This window comes from Cygnus atratus, chromosome 21 (assembly GCF_013377495.2).
Source record: "Cygnus atratus isolate AKBS03 ecotype Queensland, Australia chromosome 21, CAtr_DNAZoo_HiC_assembly, whole genome shotgun sequence".
NCBI lineage: Eukaryota > Metazoa > Chordata > Aves > Anseriformes > Anatidae > Cygnus > Cygnus atratus.
In genome coordinates, this window is record NC_066382.1 from 1,506 (window position 1) to 25,194 (window position 23,689).

At 47.3% G+C, this 23,689-nt stretch overlaps 2 protein-coding genes across 15 annotated transcripts in view; one reads left to right on the plus strand and one right to left on the minus strand.

The window, feature by feature from the left end:
• Positions 1–729: 729 nt before the first annotated feature.
• SLC45A1 (solute carrier family 45 member 1) overlaps positions 730–23,689 on the minus strand; it is a 79,355-nt gene continuing 56,395 nt past the window's right edge. For 4 of the 14 annotated variants that reach the window (XM_035557763.2, XM_035557761.2, XM_050714967.1 and 1 more), the window contains 8 exons: positions 17,926–18,338; positions 16,814–16,906; positions 16,104–16,328; positions 14,536–15,275; positions 13,270–13,423; positions 12,211–12,387; positions 11,365–11,570; positions 10,993–11,298 (listed from right to left, as the gene is read on the minus strand). In XM_035557763.2, the coding sequence (XP_035413656.1) occupies positions 11,014–11,298; positions 11,365–11,570; positions 12,211–12,387; positions 13,270–13,423; positions 14,536–15,275; positions 16,104–16,328; positions 16,814–16,906; positions 17,926–18,325 (2,280 nt within the window). In that variant the 5' untranslated portion in view covers positions 18,326–18,338 and the 3' untranslated portion in view covers positions 10,993–11,013. Of the gene's footprint in view, positions 931–2,387; positions 2,526–5,943; positions 8,190–10,951; positions 11,299–11,364; positions 11,853–12,210; positions 12,388–13,269; positions 13,424–14,535; positions 15,276–16,103; positions 16,329–16,813; positions 16,907–17,725; positions 17,782–17,925; positions 18,339–22,678; positions 22,773–23,689 lie in introns of those variants that run through there. The other 10 variants (XR_004780406.2, XR_004780404.2, XR_004780405.2 and 7 more) reach the window with 10 other exon arrangements.
• Positions 4,962–5,789, plus strand: MRPS16 (mitochondrial ribosomal protein S16). The gene is made up of 3 exons (XM_035557768.2): positions 4,962–5,112; positions 5,181–5,441; positions 5,527–5,789. Exons 1-3 carry the CDS (start codon positions 5,100–5,102, stop codon positions 5,658–5,660), a joined length of 408 nt encoding a protein of 135 aa, XP_035413661.1. The 5' UTR covers positions 4,962–5,099; the 3' UTR covers positions 5,661–5,789.

Consider the following 23,689-nt stretch of genomic DNA (forward strand, 5'->3'; position numbering starts at 1 on the left):
GGAACACCACACGGAAAGGGCAATAAAAGGCACCCCGCTCCACTGACGCGGAAGGAACTGCCCTTCCGAACTGCGCATTGTGCCACTCCGGGCTTGAAAGCTGAGTGAAAAGTGAAACTACATTTCCCAGCATGCCCCAGAAACCAACGTGGCTGACCGGACGCTCGTAGCCCAAAGACCACAACTCCCGGCATGCTGCGGGGCACGGTGCTCACAGCCACCTGACCCGGCGGCCGCCCCGGAGCCAGCCCCGGGCTTTGTGACCCGCCCCCACCCCCGCGGCCAGCCCCGCTCCCCCGCCCCGCGGCTCCGCCTCCCTGCCAGAGGCTTTCCCTGTCCCAGCCTCCCCGACCCCCTCACCTCTCCCCTGCTCCTCTGCAAACAGAAGCAGCCCCGGCCCCGCTTGCCAACCACTCCATCCATGCAGACCAGCCCCAGCACACCCGCCCCAGGGAGCAAAGACAGCACAGGGCCACGCCACTGCTGCCCTCGCTCCCTGCTCCCCTCTTCCTCCCTTGGCCCAACAGCCTGCAGCCCCTCAGCAAGATGGCCCCAACACACTGAGGGGCAGTCCACGTTCATCATCACCCCCACAGACTCACCTGGGGCTCTGCCCTCCAGGAACAGGGGCCCAGCCTCTACACCCTTCTCACACCCACCCCGCTACGGAATCTGCACCCACAGACACAGCGATGTCCACTTACCAGGGGCCACAAACACAGACAGCAGTGCAAGCCAGAAAGCAAACTCTTTATTAACTCGTGTGCAGGACTCCCCAGAGGGAGACTGTGGCAGGGTTCCCTGCCCGTACATTCTCCCCTTCCCCTGTGGGGGGGAACGGCTGCAGGGCTCCAGCATCAAGCAGCATCACTCCCTCTGTCCGTCTGGTCATCTGTCGTGCAGGGAACAGTTGCCTCCTGCAGCCATGGGCTTTGAGGCACAGAAGAAGGAAGAAAACAAAGGAAAAGGGCACAGGCAGGACATAAGCAGCAAGAGAGAAAATGGACAGCAGGGCAGAGGGACAGAAGCACCTAGGGAGCAGGACAGGGATGATCAAGAGGGTTGAACAGAGGCACAACTGCAATGACCAGGAGGACTGAGATATCAAGAAGACAAATGGTGGACAGGGGGGTCTGGCAAGAAAGGAGGAAATGTGGAACAGCAAGGGGAGAGACAGACAGAAAAGACAAGGACATGAGGCAGAACAGAGGGACCAGAAGTGAAGAGTATACACAGGGACAGGGACGTAGCAGGAAACACCAGGGGCAGGGGAGGCAGAGCAGAGTGACAGACAGAAGTAACCAAAGGAATAACCAGGCTATGCTTCGAGGCAGAAAAAGACAAGGAAAGGGACAAGAACTGGGACAGAGGAATGGAGAGGGGGGAGGCAGGAGAAAGAGCGGGAGAGAGAGAACCACAGGAGGTGTGAGGTGCAGAGAAAGGCCAGCACAGGGACATGGGGTTGGACTGGGAAAGGGGACAGGGAGCATGACAGATGGACTGAAATAGAGGGGTGAGGAGCAAGGAAGCGCAATCGAAACTGTGGAGCAGAGCGGGATGCAAGAACACAGAAAAGCAGAGGTAGACAAAGTGGGAAAAACTGACAGAATTAAATTGAGAGATAGGGAGCAGGAAAGAAAGAATGAGAAAAATCAAATACTGCCGGGGCAGCAGGACTGAGAGATGGAGAACTGAGAAGTTCTTAGAGGGAGTGGGCAGGGGGAGGAGAACACCGGAGCACTGAGACTGAGGGGTCTCAGAATGGGACAGAGATAAGAAAGGAGAGAGCAGCGTGGAGCAGGGCTGAGACAGCAAAGAGCGTCAAGGGAAGAGGAGCAGGACAGAGGCACAGAGAGAAAGAAAAAGGTGAGCAAGCTGGACAGAGGGCTTGATAGCACGATGGCAGAGGCCACAGGACAGAGACATGCAGATGGGTAGGACAAGGAGCGGAAGGACCACGAGAGCAAAGAGCAGGTCAGATGCGGGCAGTGAAACATTAGCAGGGGGGAGTTGGTGTGTTATTGAGAAAGATGGGAAGAAGGACAGAGTGGTGAAAAGAACGACATGGACAGAGAAGGAAAAGCCTAGGATGAGCAGAGAGAGGAAGGGGACGGGGAGGGGAGCAGTACAGAAAAGAAAGAACCTGGGAAAGGCAGCAACACAGAGGAAAAGGGACAGGGAGCAGGATGCAGAAAAACATGTGGATGGGAAGTGGGCCATACAGAGAGCAAACAAGCAGGACAGGGGAGAGGAATGCAAAGCAGGCCAAAGAGATGGACAGGCTAAGAGGAGACGGGGGACAGGGAGGGGTGGCAGATGCAAACAGGAGCAAAGGCAGCCTGGGATGCAGAACAGGTGGGACACAGCCCCAGGGGCCTGGCACTTACTGCAGCTCCCGCTCTGGGCGCCGCCAAGAAGGTTTTGCGGTTCAGATGCTTCTCGCTTGCTCTCTCCCCCAGCTTCCTCCTCTGTAAAGATCTAGAGCCTCAGCTGTCACCCAACCAAGATAATACACAGGGGTGCATCTGCAACAATGATAGATGGTAGTCCACAGCCCGTGTATTTCATAGCAGTCTTTCATAACAAATGAATAGTGGAAGAACAGAAAAGATACACAGCATGTCCACAGAAGCCTTTGTGGAGAATAAAGGGGAAAAAAATAGAAATAGCAAGCAGCTAGTACATCAGGTTTTTTTATCAGAGTAACATTAACATACTAGAGATTTCCATGTTTTTTACCTGTTACATTGAAAGTCACCCAATTCTGTCAGTGTTGACCATTAGCATTTTGTAAATTTTCATTTGGACATCTGAGAAAAACATTTCAAGTCCCCGTTATAAATGGAGAAAAGAATAAAAGAGGGGTAAGGGGGGAAGAAGCTCAGCCATTCCTTTCGCCAATAATATGAGTAAAAAGCTCAGGCACGTGGCAAGAACATTCTTTGAAAGATAAAACAGATAAGTAACTGCGTGTTATTTAATCTTATCTATACTGATGTGGTCTTTAGTAGGAATAGCCATCTAAAAGAGCAAACAAAATACCATTCATCAACAACCATTTGAACTTTTTTTCAGATAAAAAGTCCTACGCACATCCCCCAGGATGCTCAACTTCAGAATCTTTCCATTCAGTTTGAGGGAGAACAAGCACTTACTGTGGATATCTTCATCTGGCTCTCCACTGCTAGCAGAGTAGTACTCTAATACTGTCCAGTACATGCTGCAGCCTACTTGCTTATACATATTTATTGCAACCTGATTTGATACCCCAGGGCCCCCATTGTAGGCTAGCACCCCCTGGAAAGCCATCAGTGCCCACTGCCGTTCTCTTAACTCCCCCTGGAGACCTTGCAGGGCTCTCCAGTGTGCTCTAGCATCACCTAGAAGCCTCCAAGGGCATTCTAAAGGCCTCCCAGGGACCCCAGTGCACTCTAGTATACCCTGCAGTAATCCCAAGGCACCGCAGTGCACTCTCAGGTGCTCTAGGGCCCTCCCAGTGCAACCTAGAGGCCTCCCAGGGACACTTACTATAATCTAGCACGCCCCTGGTGCCTCACAGGACTCTCCAGTGCTCTCTAGAGTATCCAACAGGCATCATAGCACTCCCTGGTATTCTCTAGTGCCCCGAACAGCCCTCCCAACCATCCCAATGCACTCCTGTGTCCCTTGGATGCGTTCCAATGTCCTCTATCATTTCCCCAAGGCCTCCCAGGCCCCATGGGTATTTCTAGCAAGCCCTAGAGGCCTCCCAAAGCCCCCCACTGCACTGTAGAGAGCACTAGTGGCCTCCCAGGACCTCCCAATGTAGTCTCGTGAACCCTGGTAGGCTCTAAGTGCCCCTTGGCATGCTCTAACACCCGGTGGAATCCTCGCAGGGCTTTAGAGTGTGTTCTAGTGTTTCCTAGAAGCTTCCCAGGGAACTCTAGTGGCCTCAGGACCAATCTAGAAACTCAGGGCCCTTAGTAATGTCTTGTATCCCTTGCAGGTATCCCAGAGACCCCGCAGTGCACTCTAGGGAACCCTAAGAACAGCCTAGTTCACCCTAGAAACCACTGCAGTGCTACCCAGTGTGCTCTATGGCATACTAGAGGCCTCCCACGGCGCTCTAGCTCCACCTAGAGATCTCACAGCATATGCCAGTGTGCTTTAGTACCAGCTAGAGACTTCGCAAGGATCTTCAGTATGCCTTAGAGACCTTCCAGTGCATACTGCAGGCTATGTCCTATGGTCCTCCAGTCTGCTCTAGAGCCTCACAGGTCTATCAGGGCCCACAGTGTGCTCTAGAGGCCTTCCAGTGCACCACAGAGAACCCAGGGTCTCCCAGAGCCTACTGGTGTGTTCTAATATCCCCTGGAGAACTCGCAGGGCTCTCCAACGTCTTCCAGCATGATCTAGAAGCCTCCCCAGACACTCTTAGAGGAGCTGTTATCCTGGCTAAGACCAGCCGACAGGATGGAGATGAATGAGTAACCCAATATGTAGTGGACTTGTGAGAGCAATTTGAGAGCAACAGTAAATATGCACAATGGTATCAGCCAGTAACATCCAAATTACAGGTACATCATGTATGACCGGGGGATGCGATACTAATTAAAGTGTTTTTGCAGAAAACCAAACTAGACCCAAAATGGGAATGACCGTATGTGTCACGGCTTTGTCTGGGACAGAGTTAATCTTCTTTGTAGAGGCTCGACCTGCGCTGTTTTGGATTTTTAACGAAAAGAGCGGTGAAAACACACCGATGTTTTCAGTTGTTGCAGAGCGCGCCCCGCCCGCGCTCCGCAGCGCTCGCCTCCCCCTCCCGCCAGCCCCGTAGCCGCAGCCCGGATCGGCCGCCCCCGCCCGCCGGCAGGCCCGGGAACGGACGCGGAGCACGGCCCGCTCCCCCGCGGGCACCCCCTCCCCCGAGACCTCCCGACAGCCCGCGACCCCTTCGGTACCTCCGGCTCTCGCCCGCGGCCTGCGAGAGGAAGCCGGGCGCGGCCGAGAAGGAAGCGGAAACCCCCAGCAGCGAGTCGCCCGCAGCCGCCCGCCGGCCTGGGGCGGGGCCGCCCCGTGCGCCATCGCGCCGCGACCGCGGAGAGGGCCCGGCCGCCGCCATGGTGCAGCTCGGTGAGTGCCCGCGGGCGCGGCCCGCTGGACGCGGCCCGGCCCGTAACCGCCCCGCGCTCTCTCCGCAGGTAGCCGCCTCTTGAAGGGCTGTCGGGGCGGGCACGTCGTGATCCGCTTCGCCCTCGGCGGCTGCACCAACCGGCCCTTCTTCCGCATCGTGGCGGCGCACAGCAGGCGCGCCCGGGACGGGAAGTACCTGGAGCAGCTCGGCTGCCTCGACCCGCTGCCCAACGCCCGCGGCGAGAAGGTGGCGGGGCTCAACCTGGAGCGGCTGCGCCACTGGCTGGGCTGCGGCGCGCAGCTCTCCCGGCCCGCCGAGAAGCTCCTGGGTAGGCGCGGGGCGGGCGGCCGGGGGCGGGGACCTAGGCTGGGGGCCCGGAGCGGCTCGCCGAGGCTCAGCGCCTCTCCTTGCAGGTCTGGCGGGGTTCCTGCCGCTCCACCCCATGACGGTGACGGGCGCCGAGAGGTTACGACGGCGGCGGCGAGCGCAGGAGGCCGCCGTGCCCCCCGTGGCGGGCGGCTTGCGCCAGCCCGGCGAGACGCCCTGAGGGGCGCCCCGAGCCCAGGTGTGCCGAGCGTCCCAGGACAGCGGGGGTCAGGCCCGGGGCACAGCGCATGCACTCTCCCCCACGCACACACCTTGGCGCATCAGACTGCATTAAAGTGTCATCCGTGCATGTGCTGTTCTCTCCAGACTCGTGACTATTAGCGTCAACTTCGCGTGCAGCAACCAGAAACGGCTTTTCCTCAACTATAATGTAGGCACAGACCTATCCCAAGAGGCGTATATGGCTTTTCCTAAAGGCATGTTTCTGGCTGTAGCATACCCCTCTTTGCAGCAAAAGGGCAAGGGCCAGCTTCCATTTATCTGCTGCACTTGTCACATGTTTCGATGCCTGGCTCTGATAAACCGTTTCAGGGCAGTAAATGGTTTAGGAGACAGCTGCTGCAGGCAAATGCAAAGGGACTGCATCTGTGTTTAGTTTCTCCAGAGAAGTTCTGGACCTATTCATTTAGGAGCACAAGAGAAAGGTTTCCATCTCAGCTGAAGGAGTGGGTTTTAACAGGAAGCAAAATACTAGTCTTACTACATCACACAGTTGACCCTATCCCAGATAGACAGACTGATGCACGGCAAATGCTAGGCTTGAAGAAAGCTACAGATTAATCATCAATCTCTAGCATAGCATTTGATACATATACTGCTAAATTCTCTGTTTTAAGTAGTTCTTGTAAGTTTAGTTAACACTACTCACACAAACAAAAATGATTATTTTCCCTCTGAGGCTATTTCCTCTGTTGGCTGTTCCATTGGCTACTGCAACATTTGTTGTCCTTTGTTCAAAAGGGCTAGTAGTGGATCCTAGGAAAAGCAGGAGAAAAAGAAAAAAGCTTACATACAGCTTATATACATGGCAAGTACTGCATCATCCCCATTGCAGACTGCTTCACGGTCTACTGTTTTACATGCATACGAATGTCTAACACTACTCAGTGCCTGCTTTCTTCCTGCTCCTAGAGTATGTGCAAGTTAGAGTATGTGCAAGTTCCATAAAACAGGCAGACTGATGAAGCAGTCCTTTTTATTTACTGGTAATTTTTAGCTCTATTTGGATATTGGACTATGTTGCTGCCTTTCAGATCTATTCTAAAACTCCTAGGCGGCTGCTGCTGGGGGCATTAGACAGCAAGCTGCCTGCACCAAAATTCTCGTTCTACACAGTTACCATTTCTGCACAGTATACACATATACTTATATTTTAAAGAGAAAAAAAATAGGGCTTTTAGCATGATTAGCATGAACTGCTTGTATAGTGTACAATGCTGTCTTCCTAGAACTTTGAAACCTGTTAGGACAGAGCATGAATGGCAATATCCAGAGAACTATGGATTTCCGTACAAGACCTCCCATCCGTCTCAGCACTGATGCTTAGGACACCGCTGCCCTGCAGCTTGGGGGCCTGAAATGTCACCCTAAAATGCAAGCCCATTTTCACTAGCACCTTCTCTTCCATTGACTCTCTACTGCAGAAGCAGCAGTTTGGGGCAGAGAAACAGCAATGGAAAGCTGCTGCAGTCACTTTCTTAATGAACATCAACAAAAACCTTCCTAGCAGGGAAGCTAAGTTAAATGTCTTGCAAGCAGAGGTATGGAAATTTTCAGTGTAGATAATTAAACAGGTGCAGAAGCTCTCCCTTGGCTTTTCGCCTCTAGTGATTGTACAATTCTCAAGACTTATTGTAACTTATGCAGTCCATTGGCTGATGTTACGGTAATGGCATCTGAATAGTCTCGAGGGCTATCTTCCAATCTGAGGGAAAGGATAAATTAAGAAAGCTGCCTCATACCCAAAGGCAAGGCACTCGCCTCCACCCCACTCCCCGTAAAAAAGCACACATCCTATAGAGTACAAGATAACTCATTACTTGTTAGTAGAAAATGAAATGTTTAAAACTACTCTTTTCAAATTGTTCCCAACAGAGGTTTTGGGGTGTTTTTTTTTTTTTAATCATTATTTTATTGTTGCTTGGGGGGGTGGAGCTATTGGTTGATTATTTTTACAGTCAGGCTATTTTTTTTCCTTGAAAAAATGTTTTTCTCCAAAGATCCAGCAAAAGTTCTGAAATCGTTAGGTTCTCTTTTTGAGATACAGCGCAAGTTGAGTGAACTGCATACATGCTGAAATGTTTATAACTATCTTAATTACAAATATGACACAATTCCTTATGTACTTTTCTCTCTCCCTTCCTCTCCCCATGAGAGCATTAACTAGGTACTTTCTCCTTCCCTCTTTCCATTTACCCTACCTCTGTACATGTCCTGTAAATACATTTATGAACACCCATAGATAATTGCCTCAAGGAACCTTTAATGATAATGACTTAATCAAAATTAGCCTTTAGGTACTGCTGAAGAGACTAAACTATGCCACAGAATAAAATCACGTTTCTGCCTAAACTCATACATCTTCTAAACAGCAGCTCGCAGATTTAGACAGAATATTTGAAGTGTCTGGATTCCAAAAGGTAAACATCACATTGCAGCTCACAGTTCAACAGTGACCTCCCAGTCATTTCTGTAAAACACAAAACATATGACAGATGAAGAGAATAAGCAAGTAAGCAATGCTGCCTTTCCCCCCACCCCTTTTTTTTTTTTTTTCTCTCCATGGATTTGGTGCAACTTCCAAGGAACTCTGCAGAATGGTGACATACTTTTTTTTTCCCCTGGACACCACCAGTATCACTAAAAACCCCAAATTAACATACATTGATGTTGAATTTTCAATATAATAGAAAATGTAATATATACTCTATTATGCAATGCGTTTGGGCATAGCGATAGTTTTATAACTATTTATGTGTATTTCATACTCTTATTTACAGAGGGAAGGAGTGACAAACATTACCATCAAACAGAGTCATACAATATCCCAAGTTGGGATGGACTCACAAGGATCGAGTCCAACTCCAGGCTCCTCGCAGGACCGCCCAAAAACAATCAAGCCGTGTTTATGAGTTCATTGTATAAATGCTTCTTGAACTCCAGCAGGCATGGTAACAGTGCCCGACCACCCTCTCAGTGGAGAATCTTTTCCTAATATCCATTGGTAAAATACATTGATATATACATAGACATATACACTGAGAAATACATTGTTTTAATCAATTGTGATTTTTTTTTAAGATTGTTGTTTGCAACACACAATGATCTGCAACTCCAGCTACCTAGAAAAGGAAAGTGCTCATGATCCATTCAGTGCAACAATGCTGTCTACAAAACTTAAAAGGAGAAAGCATTTTGAGAACTAATTATCACATTGTGGGAATAAAACAATCATTTTTGAGTTTAAAAGTTTGTTAAGATAAGGAGGAGAAAATAAGGTTACACATCAGACCAAGAAGAGAAAAATTCCACAAAGCCAACTAGTCAGATTGTAAGAAATCAGACACTCAGAAGTGCCAGATGTACTGCTTATATACCAGTTCCAGTTTTATCCCAAACATTCTTGGCCCAGATGCCCCATTATAAAGGAAACAACATGTCACAAATATTCCTGCAGGTGTGACACCGGGTAAGGAAATGTAAGCCCAAATAAGGAAAATAAAGATGAACAGTCATCAACCTGATACTCATTTGTCTCGGAATGCTTGACTTCATAACTTCTGTAGTGTTCCTCCATTTAAGTAAATACTGAATAGCATGAAACTTGCCTCTCATGTAAAAAAAAAAAATAATACCAGGGCACTGATGATAAAAGTGAGAGGTTCTTACGAGTTGTGCATTATGCTTTCAAGCGCTAGAGTATAGTAAGTCACAACAGCTAAATATTACAGAAGTTATTTCTTCTTGGCGTCATACATCAAGCATAAAAAAAACAAACAAAACAAAAAAAAACCCACTGAGGTGAACAGTCCAGAACAACTCATTTGAAAAATAGAGAGCCTCCACAGAAACTGCTTCTTCTGGACCCAGTAGACAAGAACAAAAAGAGCGTCTAAAGGGATGCCATGCATGGCATTCCTGATACCAAAATGCCCATCAGCCATGGTAAATCTTGGCTCACTACTAGAATATGAAGGCAGACTGATAGGAATCCTAGAAATGGTTCTAACTTTTATTTGTTTTCATCTTTGCTCTTCACTTAAAGTACTCCTGAGCTTAACTGGAACTTGTATAAGGTTTCAGGCATTTACTTCCAAAACCAGAATAATTAAGAATTCTCACAGGTAATGAAACCCCACTAGTCCAACTCTACTAAGTCTTGCTAGTTTCAATGAGATATAAAGGATGTGGCTCTAGCTGACAAATCACTAATCCCTAAAATGTCACATGGTACAACTGTATGAAAAACAAGGATGATGTGCTACAGGCTTTCACACATGATTTTTTTTTTTCTATTATTCTCAACCTAATTTTGAGCGTAAGCTTCTACCCAAGGCAACTTGCCGCAAAAAAAAACCTTCTCCCCAAAGCCGTTTTGCAGACAACTACCCATCTCCCTGCTAAGTCATCACAAGCTCTTATAGTCCCAGTTAAAAGTCTAATGTAGAAAGAAATATGTACATATCAGGAACCATCAGTGTGGACCAGAGTCAGAACCTAGAGAGCAGGGCTTGAGAGCCAGGCCCCTGCAGTTTCAGCCGCCAGCAACTTCTTGGAGCTGTTCTGCTGGCAGCAGCTCTGTACACCTAGGAGCCCAGAGACAGCCCTTAGAAGAGTACTCGCGCTACCAAAGCAAGACCAGTCACTCTCAACCTTTCCAATGTTTTGAAAAGTACCTTCCAGGGCCAGGCCTACCATGGGCAGAGGCTGGGACCCATGGGTTGGCCCCACTGCTCCTTGAGGCCCCGGCAAAAGTTTCCACAGCCCTCAGCAACCAAGGGCCAGGCCACTCTGCCTGGCAGTGAGAAGGAACCTTCTGCTCAAAAATCTGGTAAAGCACCGCGGTCACAACACTCCCATGGCAGTGGAGCCCCATAGCTTGCTGACACACAAGAGATCGGGGTCCCTCTGCCTGGGCAATGGAATTCTGTGTTCCCTGCCTCAGGCCAGGCAGCACTGTTCCCCCCAGGAATCATGCCGCTGCACGGTGGCTGGAGGGGAAGGCCTCAGGCTGCCACCTAGGGTTCCCGCCGCTGTAGCCATGGACCCTGGGGACATAGATGGGCCTCTGCCACCTCAGGGGAAGGTGGAGTGGTGCCCTCTCACGGGCAGGGGAAAGCTTAGCAAAGCCGGTGCATATCTTTCTGTGGTTTCCCATGCCCACTGCCAGCACAGTCACCCACGTCCCACCACCGTCCGCTACCATCCTGGGGGTGCAAAGGCCCACCATACCATGACGGGGAAGGACAAGGGTGATGCGATGAGGCAGAAAAGGCTGTGGCAGCTTCTCTCATTTATTGGTCCTGTGCACATGGCAGGAGTGGGCGCTGCTCCTCGGTAGGTGGCAGCTCCTCAGCAGGTGGTATCGGCTCATAGCTGACGCAAAGGGAGGAGAAGAGGCAGCCCAGGAAGGACACCAGGCTGGCGAAGTACATGGCACCGCTGGCACTGCCCACAGCTGCCGTTAGTGGCCCCATGGCCAGGGCCACCAGGATCTGTGCCAAGAAGTACTGGCAGCTCAGCAGGGAGATGTCGACACCCATCCCACGCCGCATGCCCTCTGCCTTCAAGCCTGTGAACTACAGGGGACACAGTGTGAGGGAGTACCACCAGGACCCCTGTCCCCCACCCTGCCCACGGCTCACCTCACAGCTCTGGTAGTAGTCGCAAAGTAGGGAGTAGGGCAGCGTGCAGAGAGTGGCGAAGAGGACACCATAGGTAGCGCACAGTGACAGCACCACATAGATGTTTCTGGACAGCGTGGACAGCCCTGTACCCAGCCCAAAGGCCAAGTACGCAATGAAGTACAGTGTCCGTGTGCTGAACCGCTCCTCTAGCTTTTCCAGCGCAGCTGCAAGACAACAGCATGGCATTTGCAATGAACCATGACTGTCCCCTGCCACGCACTAGGCTTGAGGAGTATACCTCCAAGCCCCACGGCCTAGCCATCTGGTTGCCACAGCAGCAACCGTTACAGCTTTGCTTAACTGGTGGCTTGCATGCAAGCACCAAGATCCCCTTCCAAATCCACCCACTGCCACAATGCAGCTTTGACACCCTACCTGTGCAGAGGGCATGGCAGAGCCGCATCCTGGCAGTTCCCTCTGTCTCAAGGGGGCAAGTGGGAATTGTTCTATGGGGGTGAACACACAGTGCTGGGCTGCTGCATGTCTGATTGCTGCTGTGCCCAAAGTATGCCTATGGTGGCTGCAGGTATTTCTGGACTCAATGTGCATTCAAAATGCAGCTTTTGAAAGAAACAATGTTCTAACAGAAATGTGTTTTCACCAGACTGCTCACCTCCTCTGTTGTCAGAGTAGGCTATGCTAACTAGCAGAGATAATACGGTGTTAACGCTCTGTTTCAGCGCTTCGTGCCATGTGGTAGGCTATGTGCAACATAAATGCCAGACTACTTGTTGCAGAAACACCACTTAAGGAGCAGGTGTCTCTTTCTGACAGCAGTGGGTGGGATGGCTGTACACTTAGTACCTGAATAGAAAGCAGCACTGAATGCATAGATGCACATTCCCCAGCAGCCCATGGTGACCCCAGCGTTGTACTTCTGATACTCATCTGAGTTGTGAGGTGCTTTTGGATTCCCTTGAAACACTACTTCTCCCATGAAGTCAGTATAGAAGAGCAACATCCCCTCAAATGAAAGCCATCCTGAAAGAAGCCAGAAATAACCCATTAGGATTAGATTATCCATTTTCTCTGGTAAGCCATGAATACTATTAGCTACATTGCACAACCTGTCTTCAGTTGTGATTTGTAATGTATTACATACATAATGTTCAGCCGCATTTATGAGGGACTGCTGTTTCCTGTGCATTATGCTGTTTGTACAAGTTGTTTGTGATTTTAATGATCAAGATTTATCCTTTGAATTCACACATGGAATCTGACAGGCTGACTGCAGGTCACAGAATACTGGTTTAGCATGAGAGCAAAATTGATTACAGCAGTCTGAACTGCCTTGCTGAAGTTCACAGAGTAGTTCATCATATGTTAGTTTCACGGTGCTGTTGTCCTCCTGCACTTAGCTACGCTAGTCTTACAGGCACACCTGTAGTGTTGCATTCTGTGCCCCCTCACAGCCTGTTCTGTTGCCCCTATATATATGGTATCAAAGGGAGGAAAGCAAATGCTGGTCTCAGATGTAAGCAGAGAAATACATCTAATCTTGTTGCATTCTGCTCAGTAACTGCAGTTTCAAAGCATTAGAAAGCGCATTGATGCGGTTTCAAGTTCTTGGTTCAATGGTGTTTCTCATCCTAGTGTAAACATTAAATTTAACAGACATGCTGATTTAAGCCAATATTATTCTCTGTGTAGGGATGTAGGTTTCACGATTCTGGGTTTTGTTGTTTGATTTTTCTCAGCATTCTAAGAAACTAAATACCAGGAAGTACCTTATTGTTGAGGATATACGGAACAAATTATGTCCTTTTTAGGAAGCAGCAAGTGCTGCAAGAGAAAAAATATTTTAAAAGATTCACACAAGGTAGACCGCTTCGTGGTGAAAACAAGAACGAACTTTTTCATTACCTAGGAAGTGGTTGATGCAGAGGTTACGAAGAGCCTTGGGCATGTGGCAGATGGTTGAACAAAGAAGTCTGATGGAGAGCGGTTGCTCAGAGGTCTCACTCGATCCATTCAGCTCACTCTCATATTTAACACCATCCAGCAAGATATTGGCAACCTGCACCATAAGGACTCCCAGGTCAATAAACAGGTTAAAAAAAATCTAAACGACCTTTGAGCAAATCTACGCTATATTACATATCTGTCTGATCATCTGAAAGTTAAACTCTGCTGCTCAGCTGTTGATTTGGAGATTAAGAACAGTGCTAAGGATGTCCTTAAGTTCAGCCTTAGAACAAGCGATAAGTAGCAGCTCTGTGTTGCAGCTGTCGGTGTACTTGAAACTGTTCTAGAGCATTTGGCAACCACAGTCAGATGCTAGCACACGAAAAGCATAAATTCTATTGCACTTAATACAAGCTATACCTGCAGTTGGGTGAATCAGGTCCCTGAAGTTTTAGAGACAGTGATGAAAAAAAGAGCCTGGTTTTAACTGAAACACATTATTATCGCTCACTTGATGCTTCCTTTCTACTTGCACAGTATATAAAATCCTGACCCTAGCAAAGTCTGCTCTCACAAACTGGGAGAAAGTACAGCAACTGGAAAAAACAAAACAAAACAAAAAAAACACATACACAGAGGACAGTTTACCTCATCTTGGATCATAAAAAAATGGGTCAGCATACAGAGGTCTCAGACATTCCAAGTTATCACCAACAGCGGGAGGTGAGGTCAGAGTCTTATCCCTGGGTAAAGAAAACCTCACCTCCCTGATGAAACCAGATGCAATGACTGCCATAACGAGAAGCTCATGGGAGAATCCTATCCCTGGCCCTATCTTGCAGGTTTTTCTGTGGAAAGGGAAGATACAGGCTCAATAAAAATGTGTTCTTTTCTGCTCTCATGTGGTAGCTTCCTGGGTGGTGAACTAGGGCTAAAAATACCAACCTAAATTTCATACGGGGCCTGAAGGGAGGGGAATGCTCCCATTTCTGCCCTCTTTACGAAAGCAGATGACAGACTGCCAGTCAATCATAATTCATGTCCTACCCATGACTTTTACAATAAAGTCATAGCTGGTATTCTGTTCCTACGGTGACTTTTATAAGTAAACTGTTGTGAGCAGTCTTTAGTGATCCAATTGCGCGCTAAACATTTAAAATCATAAAGAGAGAATAAATTAATACTCAGGTTTACATGGTCATATAATTGATTTTCTGGCCTTACCTGTTGGCTGAAAGTTACATTTCTTCTTCTGCTATTTTCTGGACAACGTCCCGTTACAATATCTGGAATGGCCAAGGTCTGAGGTCTTTTCAGGATACCTGATGACCGTGGCTTTATTGCATCCAGGGAGCCCACTGTTAGTGCCTCGCCGTCAGGCCCCATAGTTATGCTGCTCTCCCCTTGCTCCAGAATTCCATTTTCTTCTTGGTAACGGCCATCTGGTACCTGAGGAAAGCTGACACTGACAGGATGTCTGGGCAAGCTAGCTGGAAGTGCTAAGTAACTATTGTGCCCACCTGTAAAACAGTCTATAAGCACATTGTCAATATTTGAAGTCCCAAATGACGATGAAAATTCATTAATTCCTGTCAAGGAACTGTCTCTGCTGACAAAACTGCCATATTTGGGTGTGAGTGGGCTGAGAGGGGAAACAGGACTTGTAAAACTTGCATATAAGTGAGCCGAGTTATGAGAAGCAAAGTTTTCATTTACAGCCTCCTCAAAGAAGAGAGGTGGAGAAGGAGGGAGAGGAAGACTTGGACTCTTCATCACCTTTTTCTTCCTGCTGAAGGACCCTAGGGGTCTTTCTGGAATACTAAGTAGAGTCAGCATAGTAGTGATGGTCAGTATAATTGAGGTGAAGACATAGATGACACGCAGTTGCCCTCCCACAGCTTTTCCAAAACTGGTTTTATCCCAATGTATTCCTCCAACAACATAACCAAAGCCACCTCCAAGACCTGGTGGAAAAACAGAGTCGAGATTATCTTTCCTAGACAACCTTCAAAGTCAGAAACAGCACAGCACCATTTATCTAACAATTCATGAGTAGAATCCAATGTGTTATCTCTGTTTTACTACTTAATCCCCTTTCAACTCAAAGGCAGCAATAAACAATTATCTGCACCACACGGACATACAGTTAGAAGAACTCAGATCTACTTGCGTCCAGGACTGACCAAATCACTTCAGACATGGAGCAAGCTCATTACTCAGCGACATGTCAACAGTGTACAAAAGCTGCCTCTATACTACTACCGATATTCAGGGAATTTCTGGGGCACCAGATGCCACGCTCACGCCATTCGTGTGGTAGAAGCCTTATGACACTATCTTTCCTTTCTTACAAACACGTTAGAGAGCACAAAAAAAGTCCCCTGTTGGAGAGGAAAACTAGACTAGAGCACTACAGCAATTGAAAATGACAGCAGTAACAGAGCAAAGTGAACGATATGTGCTTTCTTCTCCGATATGGCAACTAAAAAAAAACATTTGCCACACCTGTGAAAAGCTGAATCTGCTTCCTAAAGCGATAATTTTCTTTCTGTAGGGTTATAAAAGGCACAAGGGATCTTAAGACAAACAGTGCAGGACTGTGTCTTATTTGACTTCTGTCAGCTATGAAAGCCTTTTGAAGTAAAAGTTCTCTTTCAACGTTATTTATTGCTCTCTCTCCAGGTATTCAGTTACGCTTATACAGGATGAGACCAACGATTTACACCGCCTTCTCACAGCAGAGCTTTTTTACCCAGGGTTCATATCACCCAGGAAGTACAAAGAAAGCATACCTGCTAACAAAGCATGGATGTTGAGGCCCCTGTCTTGATCCATTGGGCCACATACATCCATCATGTAGGCATGACTAGGATTGTCTGCTGAATCTGCACTGAAGTCCATGAGGACAACACCACAGACTGTAAGGATGATCCCCCATTTGTGGTTATTCACAGTGTCAGACAAGGCGTTCCCAATATCTCTGCCGTTCAGCATAAGTGAGAGCCCAAGCAACGCACCTGGGAATAAGAACAAATCAGAATCAATCAATCAAACACTTGTAAACAAGAGAAACTGTATCTGTCCATGCTCTCTAAAAGCATTATACTACCTGCACAGCCTTGGGGCATGCACTGTTTTTCCTGTTCATATCATCACAGATTTGGCAATGTGTATGGCTTATAGGATATACATAATCCTTTTACACCGTTCAAGCTTACAGATGCCTGGATTTGTGGCTGGACAAAGAAAAACATTCCTGTCCCTCAAAACATCATCTCTCTTGTTAACTATGAGAAGAAGATGCTTTTATGTGTGAAAGTCCAGCTGCCAGAGCATCACCTCAGTGCCACTCACCACCTTCTTCAGACGTACAATACCCCACACCTGAAAGGCCCTTTGTTCAGCCTAATGCTATAGGGATGTCTACATCTAGGGATGCTACAGGAGATGTGCAATGGTTCTACTTTACAAGTGTTATGCCCAACATTTCTAAAAGACGTACCTAATGCTAAGACCAGAATGAATGGCCTTCTCCTCCCGAATCTTGATGTGCATCTGTCACTCCAGGCCCCCAGCAAAGGCTGTAGCAAGAACCCTAAAAAAGGTGATCACCAATAAGCAGATTTCTTCTACTACCCTATTTCACAGGGGGGTTAAAATGGGCAGTTTAGAAGACAGTCAAAGGCAGGACACCGTGACACAGCAATATCCCCAGTCAGTACTAGTCACCCAAATGTACACAGTTTAGTGCCTGACATTTCCTACGTTGGAGACTGAATAGTGTAACGCACCATAGCTCATTCAGGACTGCTATGACAATGCAACTCACTCTGCGTCAGTAGTACAAGGGAGTCTGACATCAGGTGAAAAGGAAGAGTAGAACAATTAAGTTCCTTATCAGCTATTTCATTTACTCCTGTCTTATATTGGAGATCCCCTACTAAATTAGGTTGGTAGGATAGCAGCAAGTAAAAACGCAAGTTGGAAAGGTGCCTGTCTGTGAGTACAAACCTACTTCTGAGGCACATTCTAGAAACACAAGGACAGGCAGAATAGTTTCCAAGCAGTCATAACCTATCATAGGGTTCTTCCTGCAGTAATGAATATAATCTCAGCCTTGTCTCCGTGCTCAGGCAAGTAATCTAATGCCAATAACAGCAGTAGTCAAGTCTTTCATCATTGGAATATTTTGTTTGTTTCAGAAAATTCAACAGGAGAAGGCGACCCCACTCTGCGTTTTTCACACACCCATGGGAACTGTTTCTGTATACTTCTTTCCACAGGGGTGTAAATGGATGCAGTGATCCTCTTTTGCCATTTTTGTTTTGTTTTTAAATATAAGAACTTAGTATAGTAACCAAAGCTTACTCTTGTGCAAGATGTGAGACACTGAGAAGCCATTAAAAGAACAGACCTTTTGATCACGCCAGGCCCATTTCAGGCAACACACAGCAGTAATTATTCTCCATTCAGTTGTCTAAAATTATGTCTTCTTAACCATGACATCACATGGAATATACTTGTGAACAGCTGAGGCAGAGAAAACAAAATCATTTATACCCCTGCAGAGTGGAAAAAAAACAAGAAGAAAGAAGCAGCAGAAAGAAAAATTACCTAGTATAGGGCTGATGAACCACACCATTCCATACAGTTGGTCTGGCAGACCCATCTGAAGCAGCACAGGTGTAACATAGGCTGTTTCCATGGCATAGCTGAACTCAAGCCCAAAGAGAATGCATCCATTAAATAGGAGTTCTAGGAAAGACCTCTGAGGCTGTAGATCCCCAAAGTCAATCAGATCAATAGGACACGGAGTATTTGGCGGAGGCGGCGGAGAAGGGCGAATGTATTTCCTCCTTTTTGGATGTCTCTTGAAGTTGTTGGCCCGGTGACTTATATGCTGTGCGACTGATCCAGAATAGCCTGGAACTTGCGACCTCCAGATTTCCTGAGAAGCCACACTTGGCAAGAGTGCAGCATCGCTGACAGGAGTTGTTGCAGATGGTGGAATCATCACGAGTAGGCAACTGGAAGAAAAATAGCTCAGAATAAAATGATTGAGTAAGGAAAACCTTGTTTGATTTCATTTACCGAAGGTCAAACCATTTATGAACATTTCACATAATGAGTGCAACCTTCATACTAGTTACAATTTTCAGGTAGACCTGGAATCCACGTGGGCTCGAATTCCTGACAAATGATGCAAAGAGATAAATGCTGCTCTCTCACCTCCAGTTTAGCACACTCTTCTTCTTACTGACCAGGCAGGATGTGGCACCTCATAGTCACAGCGCAGCGCTTGACTGGGACAGGTCAGAGCCCTTGTCTGTTCACAGCGAACAAAGTTTAATTTCCTCACTGCCATTAGGGAAATCTTAGTTGTTCCTTCCGCATGATTCATTATTTATTTTTAAGTCTAGAGCAAGCAGGCTCAGCCTATTGCCTCCTTCAGAAAGCCAAGTCACACATTACCAAACGGTGTTTCTTTCCTTTTTATTTCGAGAAAAATTATTAGATCAGACAGGAGGAAAACAAGAGCACACAGTGGGGATGGCAAACTCAAAGGAAACACAGCACAGACAGAAGACAAACTGCAATGACGGCCGCAAACACCAGCAAGGTCCTTGGTTAACAAAATCAGCAGAGACAGCAGTTACACCCCTCGGGTGGCACAAATAAGTTCAGGAAGTACATGTTGAACTCAGGGAAGAGAGCTAGGTAAGAGCAGCTGCACTCTGACAAGCCCCAGACAGTAAATAATCTCTAGGGGAGAACGAAGAACGAGTACAGGCCAGAGCAGCAGCCAAGCTGTTCTTTGAAAACAAAAAAAGATTCAAGGAACATTGCTTCATCCCCTCTGTCCCCAGCGTTGCCAACCTGTGGACCCTGCATGCTTCACTAGCTACCTTTCCTTTTTCTTACTGGCTTACTTCATCAAAGCTGTTTCTGGCATTTTTCAACAATTTCAATGGCTCACTTTTCTAGCTCACAGGTAAGCCTATCATCAGAACCAACTTCTATGCAGAGTTTCCAAATTCACTCAGTTCCTCTGATATTACGCTTGGCAACCTCCTATTTTAAATTTTCTTTCTATTAACTGACAATAGCTTATTGCTAATGTCTTCTATCTAGCTAAGTACAAAGTATCTTATCTGTGGGATGCAGAACATTTGTTAAAAAATTTACAACAACGAAAAGCACTCTACCCAAAGGAGGTCATTCCCATTGCAGAGAAGAGAATGAGTCTGCATAGCAGCTTTGGTGTAGCCAGGTTTGTTCTTCTGAAAGCCTTAAACCTCTAGTAGATCTGCAGTTCCATGGCACAGCATTTTGCCCTCAGACTGTTTGTATACTAACTGTTGCAGGTAAAATATGTCTTTTCTGTGTAGAGACACTATCAGTAATGACGGTGGGTCATTTTTACCTAAATTGATCGCGCTCAAAATTGTTTGCCTTCATATTTGAGAGTCATTTCAGTCCATCTCTGTGACATGAGGCATATGCATTTTATGAGTATGCCTCCCCACAAATGAAACACCAGAGCTCCCATCGTGGCTGCCCTAGGCATTACCTACCTACATCTGGGATTAAAACTGAAATATTTTAAACAGCAGTCAGACACGTCACATTTTTCAGGCGTTCCCACAACAGAAATGGGTTTACATTTATCTGCAACTCCCTCAAAATAAATTAGGATGAATCATGACCTCACTACAAGTCTACAACACAGCAAAGCTGCAGCTTAACTGCAGATCCAGACCCCTACTGCAACGTAAAATTACTATTCAGTTCTGATTCGACTATCACTGCTACCTACACTGAGGCCAAGGCTTAACCCAAAGCTCTTACCCACAGACCAAGTTTTTTTTTCTTGATATTTACATTCCTGAATTCTCAGCCTCTGATCCTCTGTTTCTCGTAGGTTATATTTCAACAAGACTATACTGTAGTGCCCAAAGAATGTGGTTTTGAAGTTCAGACTGCACAAGCTACGCAGTTGGATAAGGTCACCTGACAACAAATATGCTCGGAACCAAATGTTGCTGCCATTTTTCAATGCAGGAACTTAAGTTTCAAATCATTTCCAGGGAATAAGATAGATACACCACAAACCATGGTCAGAACAGCTACTCCTCTCACAGACTAACAGCATTCCAGTACTAAACAGCCTCCTCAGATCTTGTCTGGATGACTCACGTACGGCAGTGGGTTAAACAGCTAAAATAAGTTTCAAAATAGCATCACAGGGTAGATGCTGACAGATCTGCTAAATTAATGAACCGCATGTGACTTCTTGCTTCTCATCACCAGAAATGGAAACAGCTTATACGTAAAGTCTGACTTTCCGCTTTCTTGCCCACAGACCAAAGACTACTGCACAGGGATGGCTATACACCACCACATACCTCTTAATGAAAACCCTCACAGGTGCATACTAGGTAAGCAAAACAAATCTCTTTCTTATCCGTTTACAATTCCCCCAGGGTAAAAAGTCCCAGCTGTCTTGCTACTTTGGCTGTACTGAACTCCCACAAAGCCCTCATTTTCTGCTACCTTCTCCAGATCACCGGTCTTTCTTCCCATAGCCCTTTTTTAAAGCAACATTATTCTTTGCTGAATGTCCCCCAAACAGTATCAAAAGCAACACTCATTAAACCCACATTTACCATCATGCTGATGCAACAGTTGGTAGGACGCCCTATGCAGCTTGGTGGGAGGATGCCTTATGCAATAATTCCTAGCTCTGTACAGGCATCCAGAGACAGACACTGCACAACGCAACCTCAAACACCTCACAGAAGACCGCTGTTAGGTTAAATTGTCTATATATGGGGGACTGGAATGGAGAAGAAAGGGTGGGATACAGAAGAGATCTACCAAAGTACTGCTAACTTCGTACCACGTGTTTCCTCAAAACTGCTCCTCCTCATACCAAGATGAATAACATGCAAGAGATAATAACAAGTAATAATAATAATTGTAACTACATGCCATGACAACTGCTATCTCACAAGGCACCCACACCAAGCTGCATTTTTCTAGGAAAGCTCATTAAACGCAAAATATCCTGGATAGACTAGCAGAAGGAGAAGCATATAGAAAGACTTCATGATGATGCCCACATGGGCATTCACCTTAATACTATTCTGACAAATAACTGAAACCTTCTTATGACCTACATCTTTCATAAGCAGAGAGTACTTTCAAGAGTACCTTTATGAGCCTTCAGGGTGAAGTGACTCCCTCGTGATGAGAATTTGCTACAAATTACAAGAAAGGTACTAAAGCAAAGACAGTGAAAAACCAACCAGAACCCAACAATGGTTGCCCTAATGACCTTTTCACAGAGACAATACAATACAGCTGTGCTAGCACTCCCCTTCACCACTGATATATCTTGTCATTTGCACCGAGGACAAACAATGTGAGTTGATCTTTCTATATTTCTTTAAGGTTTTCATCTCATACTGGATCCTTCTTTATCTTCCTGCTCTGCACTGTACGTTAGATCATTATTTGTACAGCAGAGGGATTATATCACAATTTATAAGCAGCAATATCTTAGCAATTATTAGAAGAACCCCTCTTCGTGGCTCAAAAATACACGTGGTGCTCTGTGACCGTGACTTTTTGGAATGAAAGACTACTATTGACAGTGTTTTACTGGTAAAGCAGAAAGCCAGTGTAAAGCTGGGAGCCAAGCCTATATTCCTCATCATCCATTTTACTTAACATTTGAGCCCTTCACCAAAGGCTGTTTTTAGGCCTGTTCTGAGGTGAATCTATCTGGTAATCACAACAGCTTCAAAGCAGGAAACTTCTGCATGGAAAACAATTACATAGCTGTTAGCTGCAGTCTGCTATTAATAGTTACTTCTGATTTTTGACGTTTGTTATATAACAACCGTGCATCTTAATCAGCAGGGTCTTGGAGATGCTTGGCTCTGCCGCCTGCTACCCATGCAGCCAAACGTTTGTACGTGCATCCCGTCTGTCACGGGCAGGGGCCCGTCACTCCTACCGAGCCCCTCTATTCTGAAAATCGTTGTTTCCTACTTTAGCAAAGCCTGGTAGAGATTTTTTCTTGGGCGGGCACCGACGGCTCCAAAAGCACCGCAAACCCGAGCGTGGCGGGGAAAGGCCGACGTGGGCGCCGCACGTCGGCTGACGTCTCACACGCGCTTGTTTTAGCCCAAAATCGCGCTGCGGGATCGCCGCCGGGCGGGGCGGGGCGGGGCGGGGCGGGGCGGCGGGCCCCTCACCGCGCAGGGCGGGAGGCGCGCTCGGAGCCGCCAGCGCGCAATGACCTCCGCGCCCCCCGGCACCGGCACCGCTCCCCCGCCCCGCCGCGGTCGCGCACCCTCACCTCCGGCGGCGGCGGGCCCTGCCCCGCACTGCGGCTCCACCCCGCCCCCGGGACGTCGGCCCCCACCCGCATCCGGGCCGCAGCCCCGCCCTGTGGCGGCGGAAGCGGCCCCTCCCGCGCCGCGCCGCGCCCCGCGGGGGCGGTCCCGGCCCCCGGCCCGAGCGGGCCCTGGGGAGGGGCGCGGGGCCTCCCAGTTCGTATAGAGTCCTGTGAGAAAGAGTGGGAACTGAGGATAATGTTGCAGTGCTCAAGGAAAGGTGCAAAGGATTGTTGAATTTTCTTATCACCATGGATTCCCGGTTGCATAATCTGTTCAATTTTTTTAAAGGCAACCTGGGCATTATGATGGTCAAGTGTTGGTCAATATCAGTGTTCTTGAACATTTATGAAGTCCAACAGAAAGTTAAAGGCCCCATTTACAAGACTAAGGACTATTCATTCACAGCACAACTAAAGGTTTGGGGCAGAAGAGGGGGTTGTACCTGGTCTAAATGAAAGTGGAACCAAGACCCTTATCCTATCCTCACAAATGTTCTTTCTTGAAACCTCACCATCAACAGTCACACCAAAACTTTTACTGCTTTCTAAGACAATGCCCTGTGCAAGCACATCGTTCACAAAATAATCCTAAAACGCTTGCCCCTACAATTCTGCAAAACTAGGTAAAAGCCAGCAAGGAACTGGTCAAGCACTGGCACTGTTGCTCTGAAGTACTTGCTGTATTTCACCTTTTCACCTCCACCCATGTCAAAATACTCATGCAGATAGACTAAACACAGATGGGAGATGTCAGTGTAACATCACATACATCTTTAGATAAAAGTATCCTTCTGTTCTTTTGCTGCCATGCCTGACCACTACAGGCTTCTATCAAAGATGATAAAGGTTCCTCTTTTGACACAGTCTATTTCCCAGTCCTTCTATTCCCCAGTCCTTCTGGCAGGTTTGAGGCACATTTGGTATTGAAATGTCCCTCATCTGTCTGTGCTGAGCTTTTCCTTTCAGCTCCCC

Bases quoted from the DNA above. Each gene is read 5' to 3' on its own strand.
- MRPS16 (XM_035557768.2), top strand. The intron at 5,442-5,526 runs GTAGGCGCGGGG...CTCTCCTTGCAG, and splicing joins GCCCGCCGAGAAGCTCCTGG to GTCTGGCGGGGTTCCTGCCG.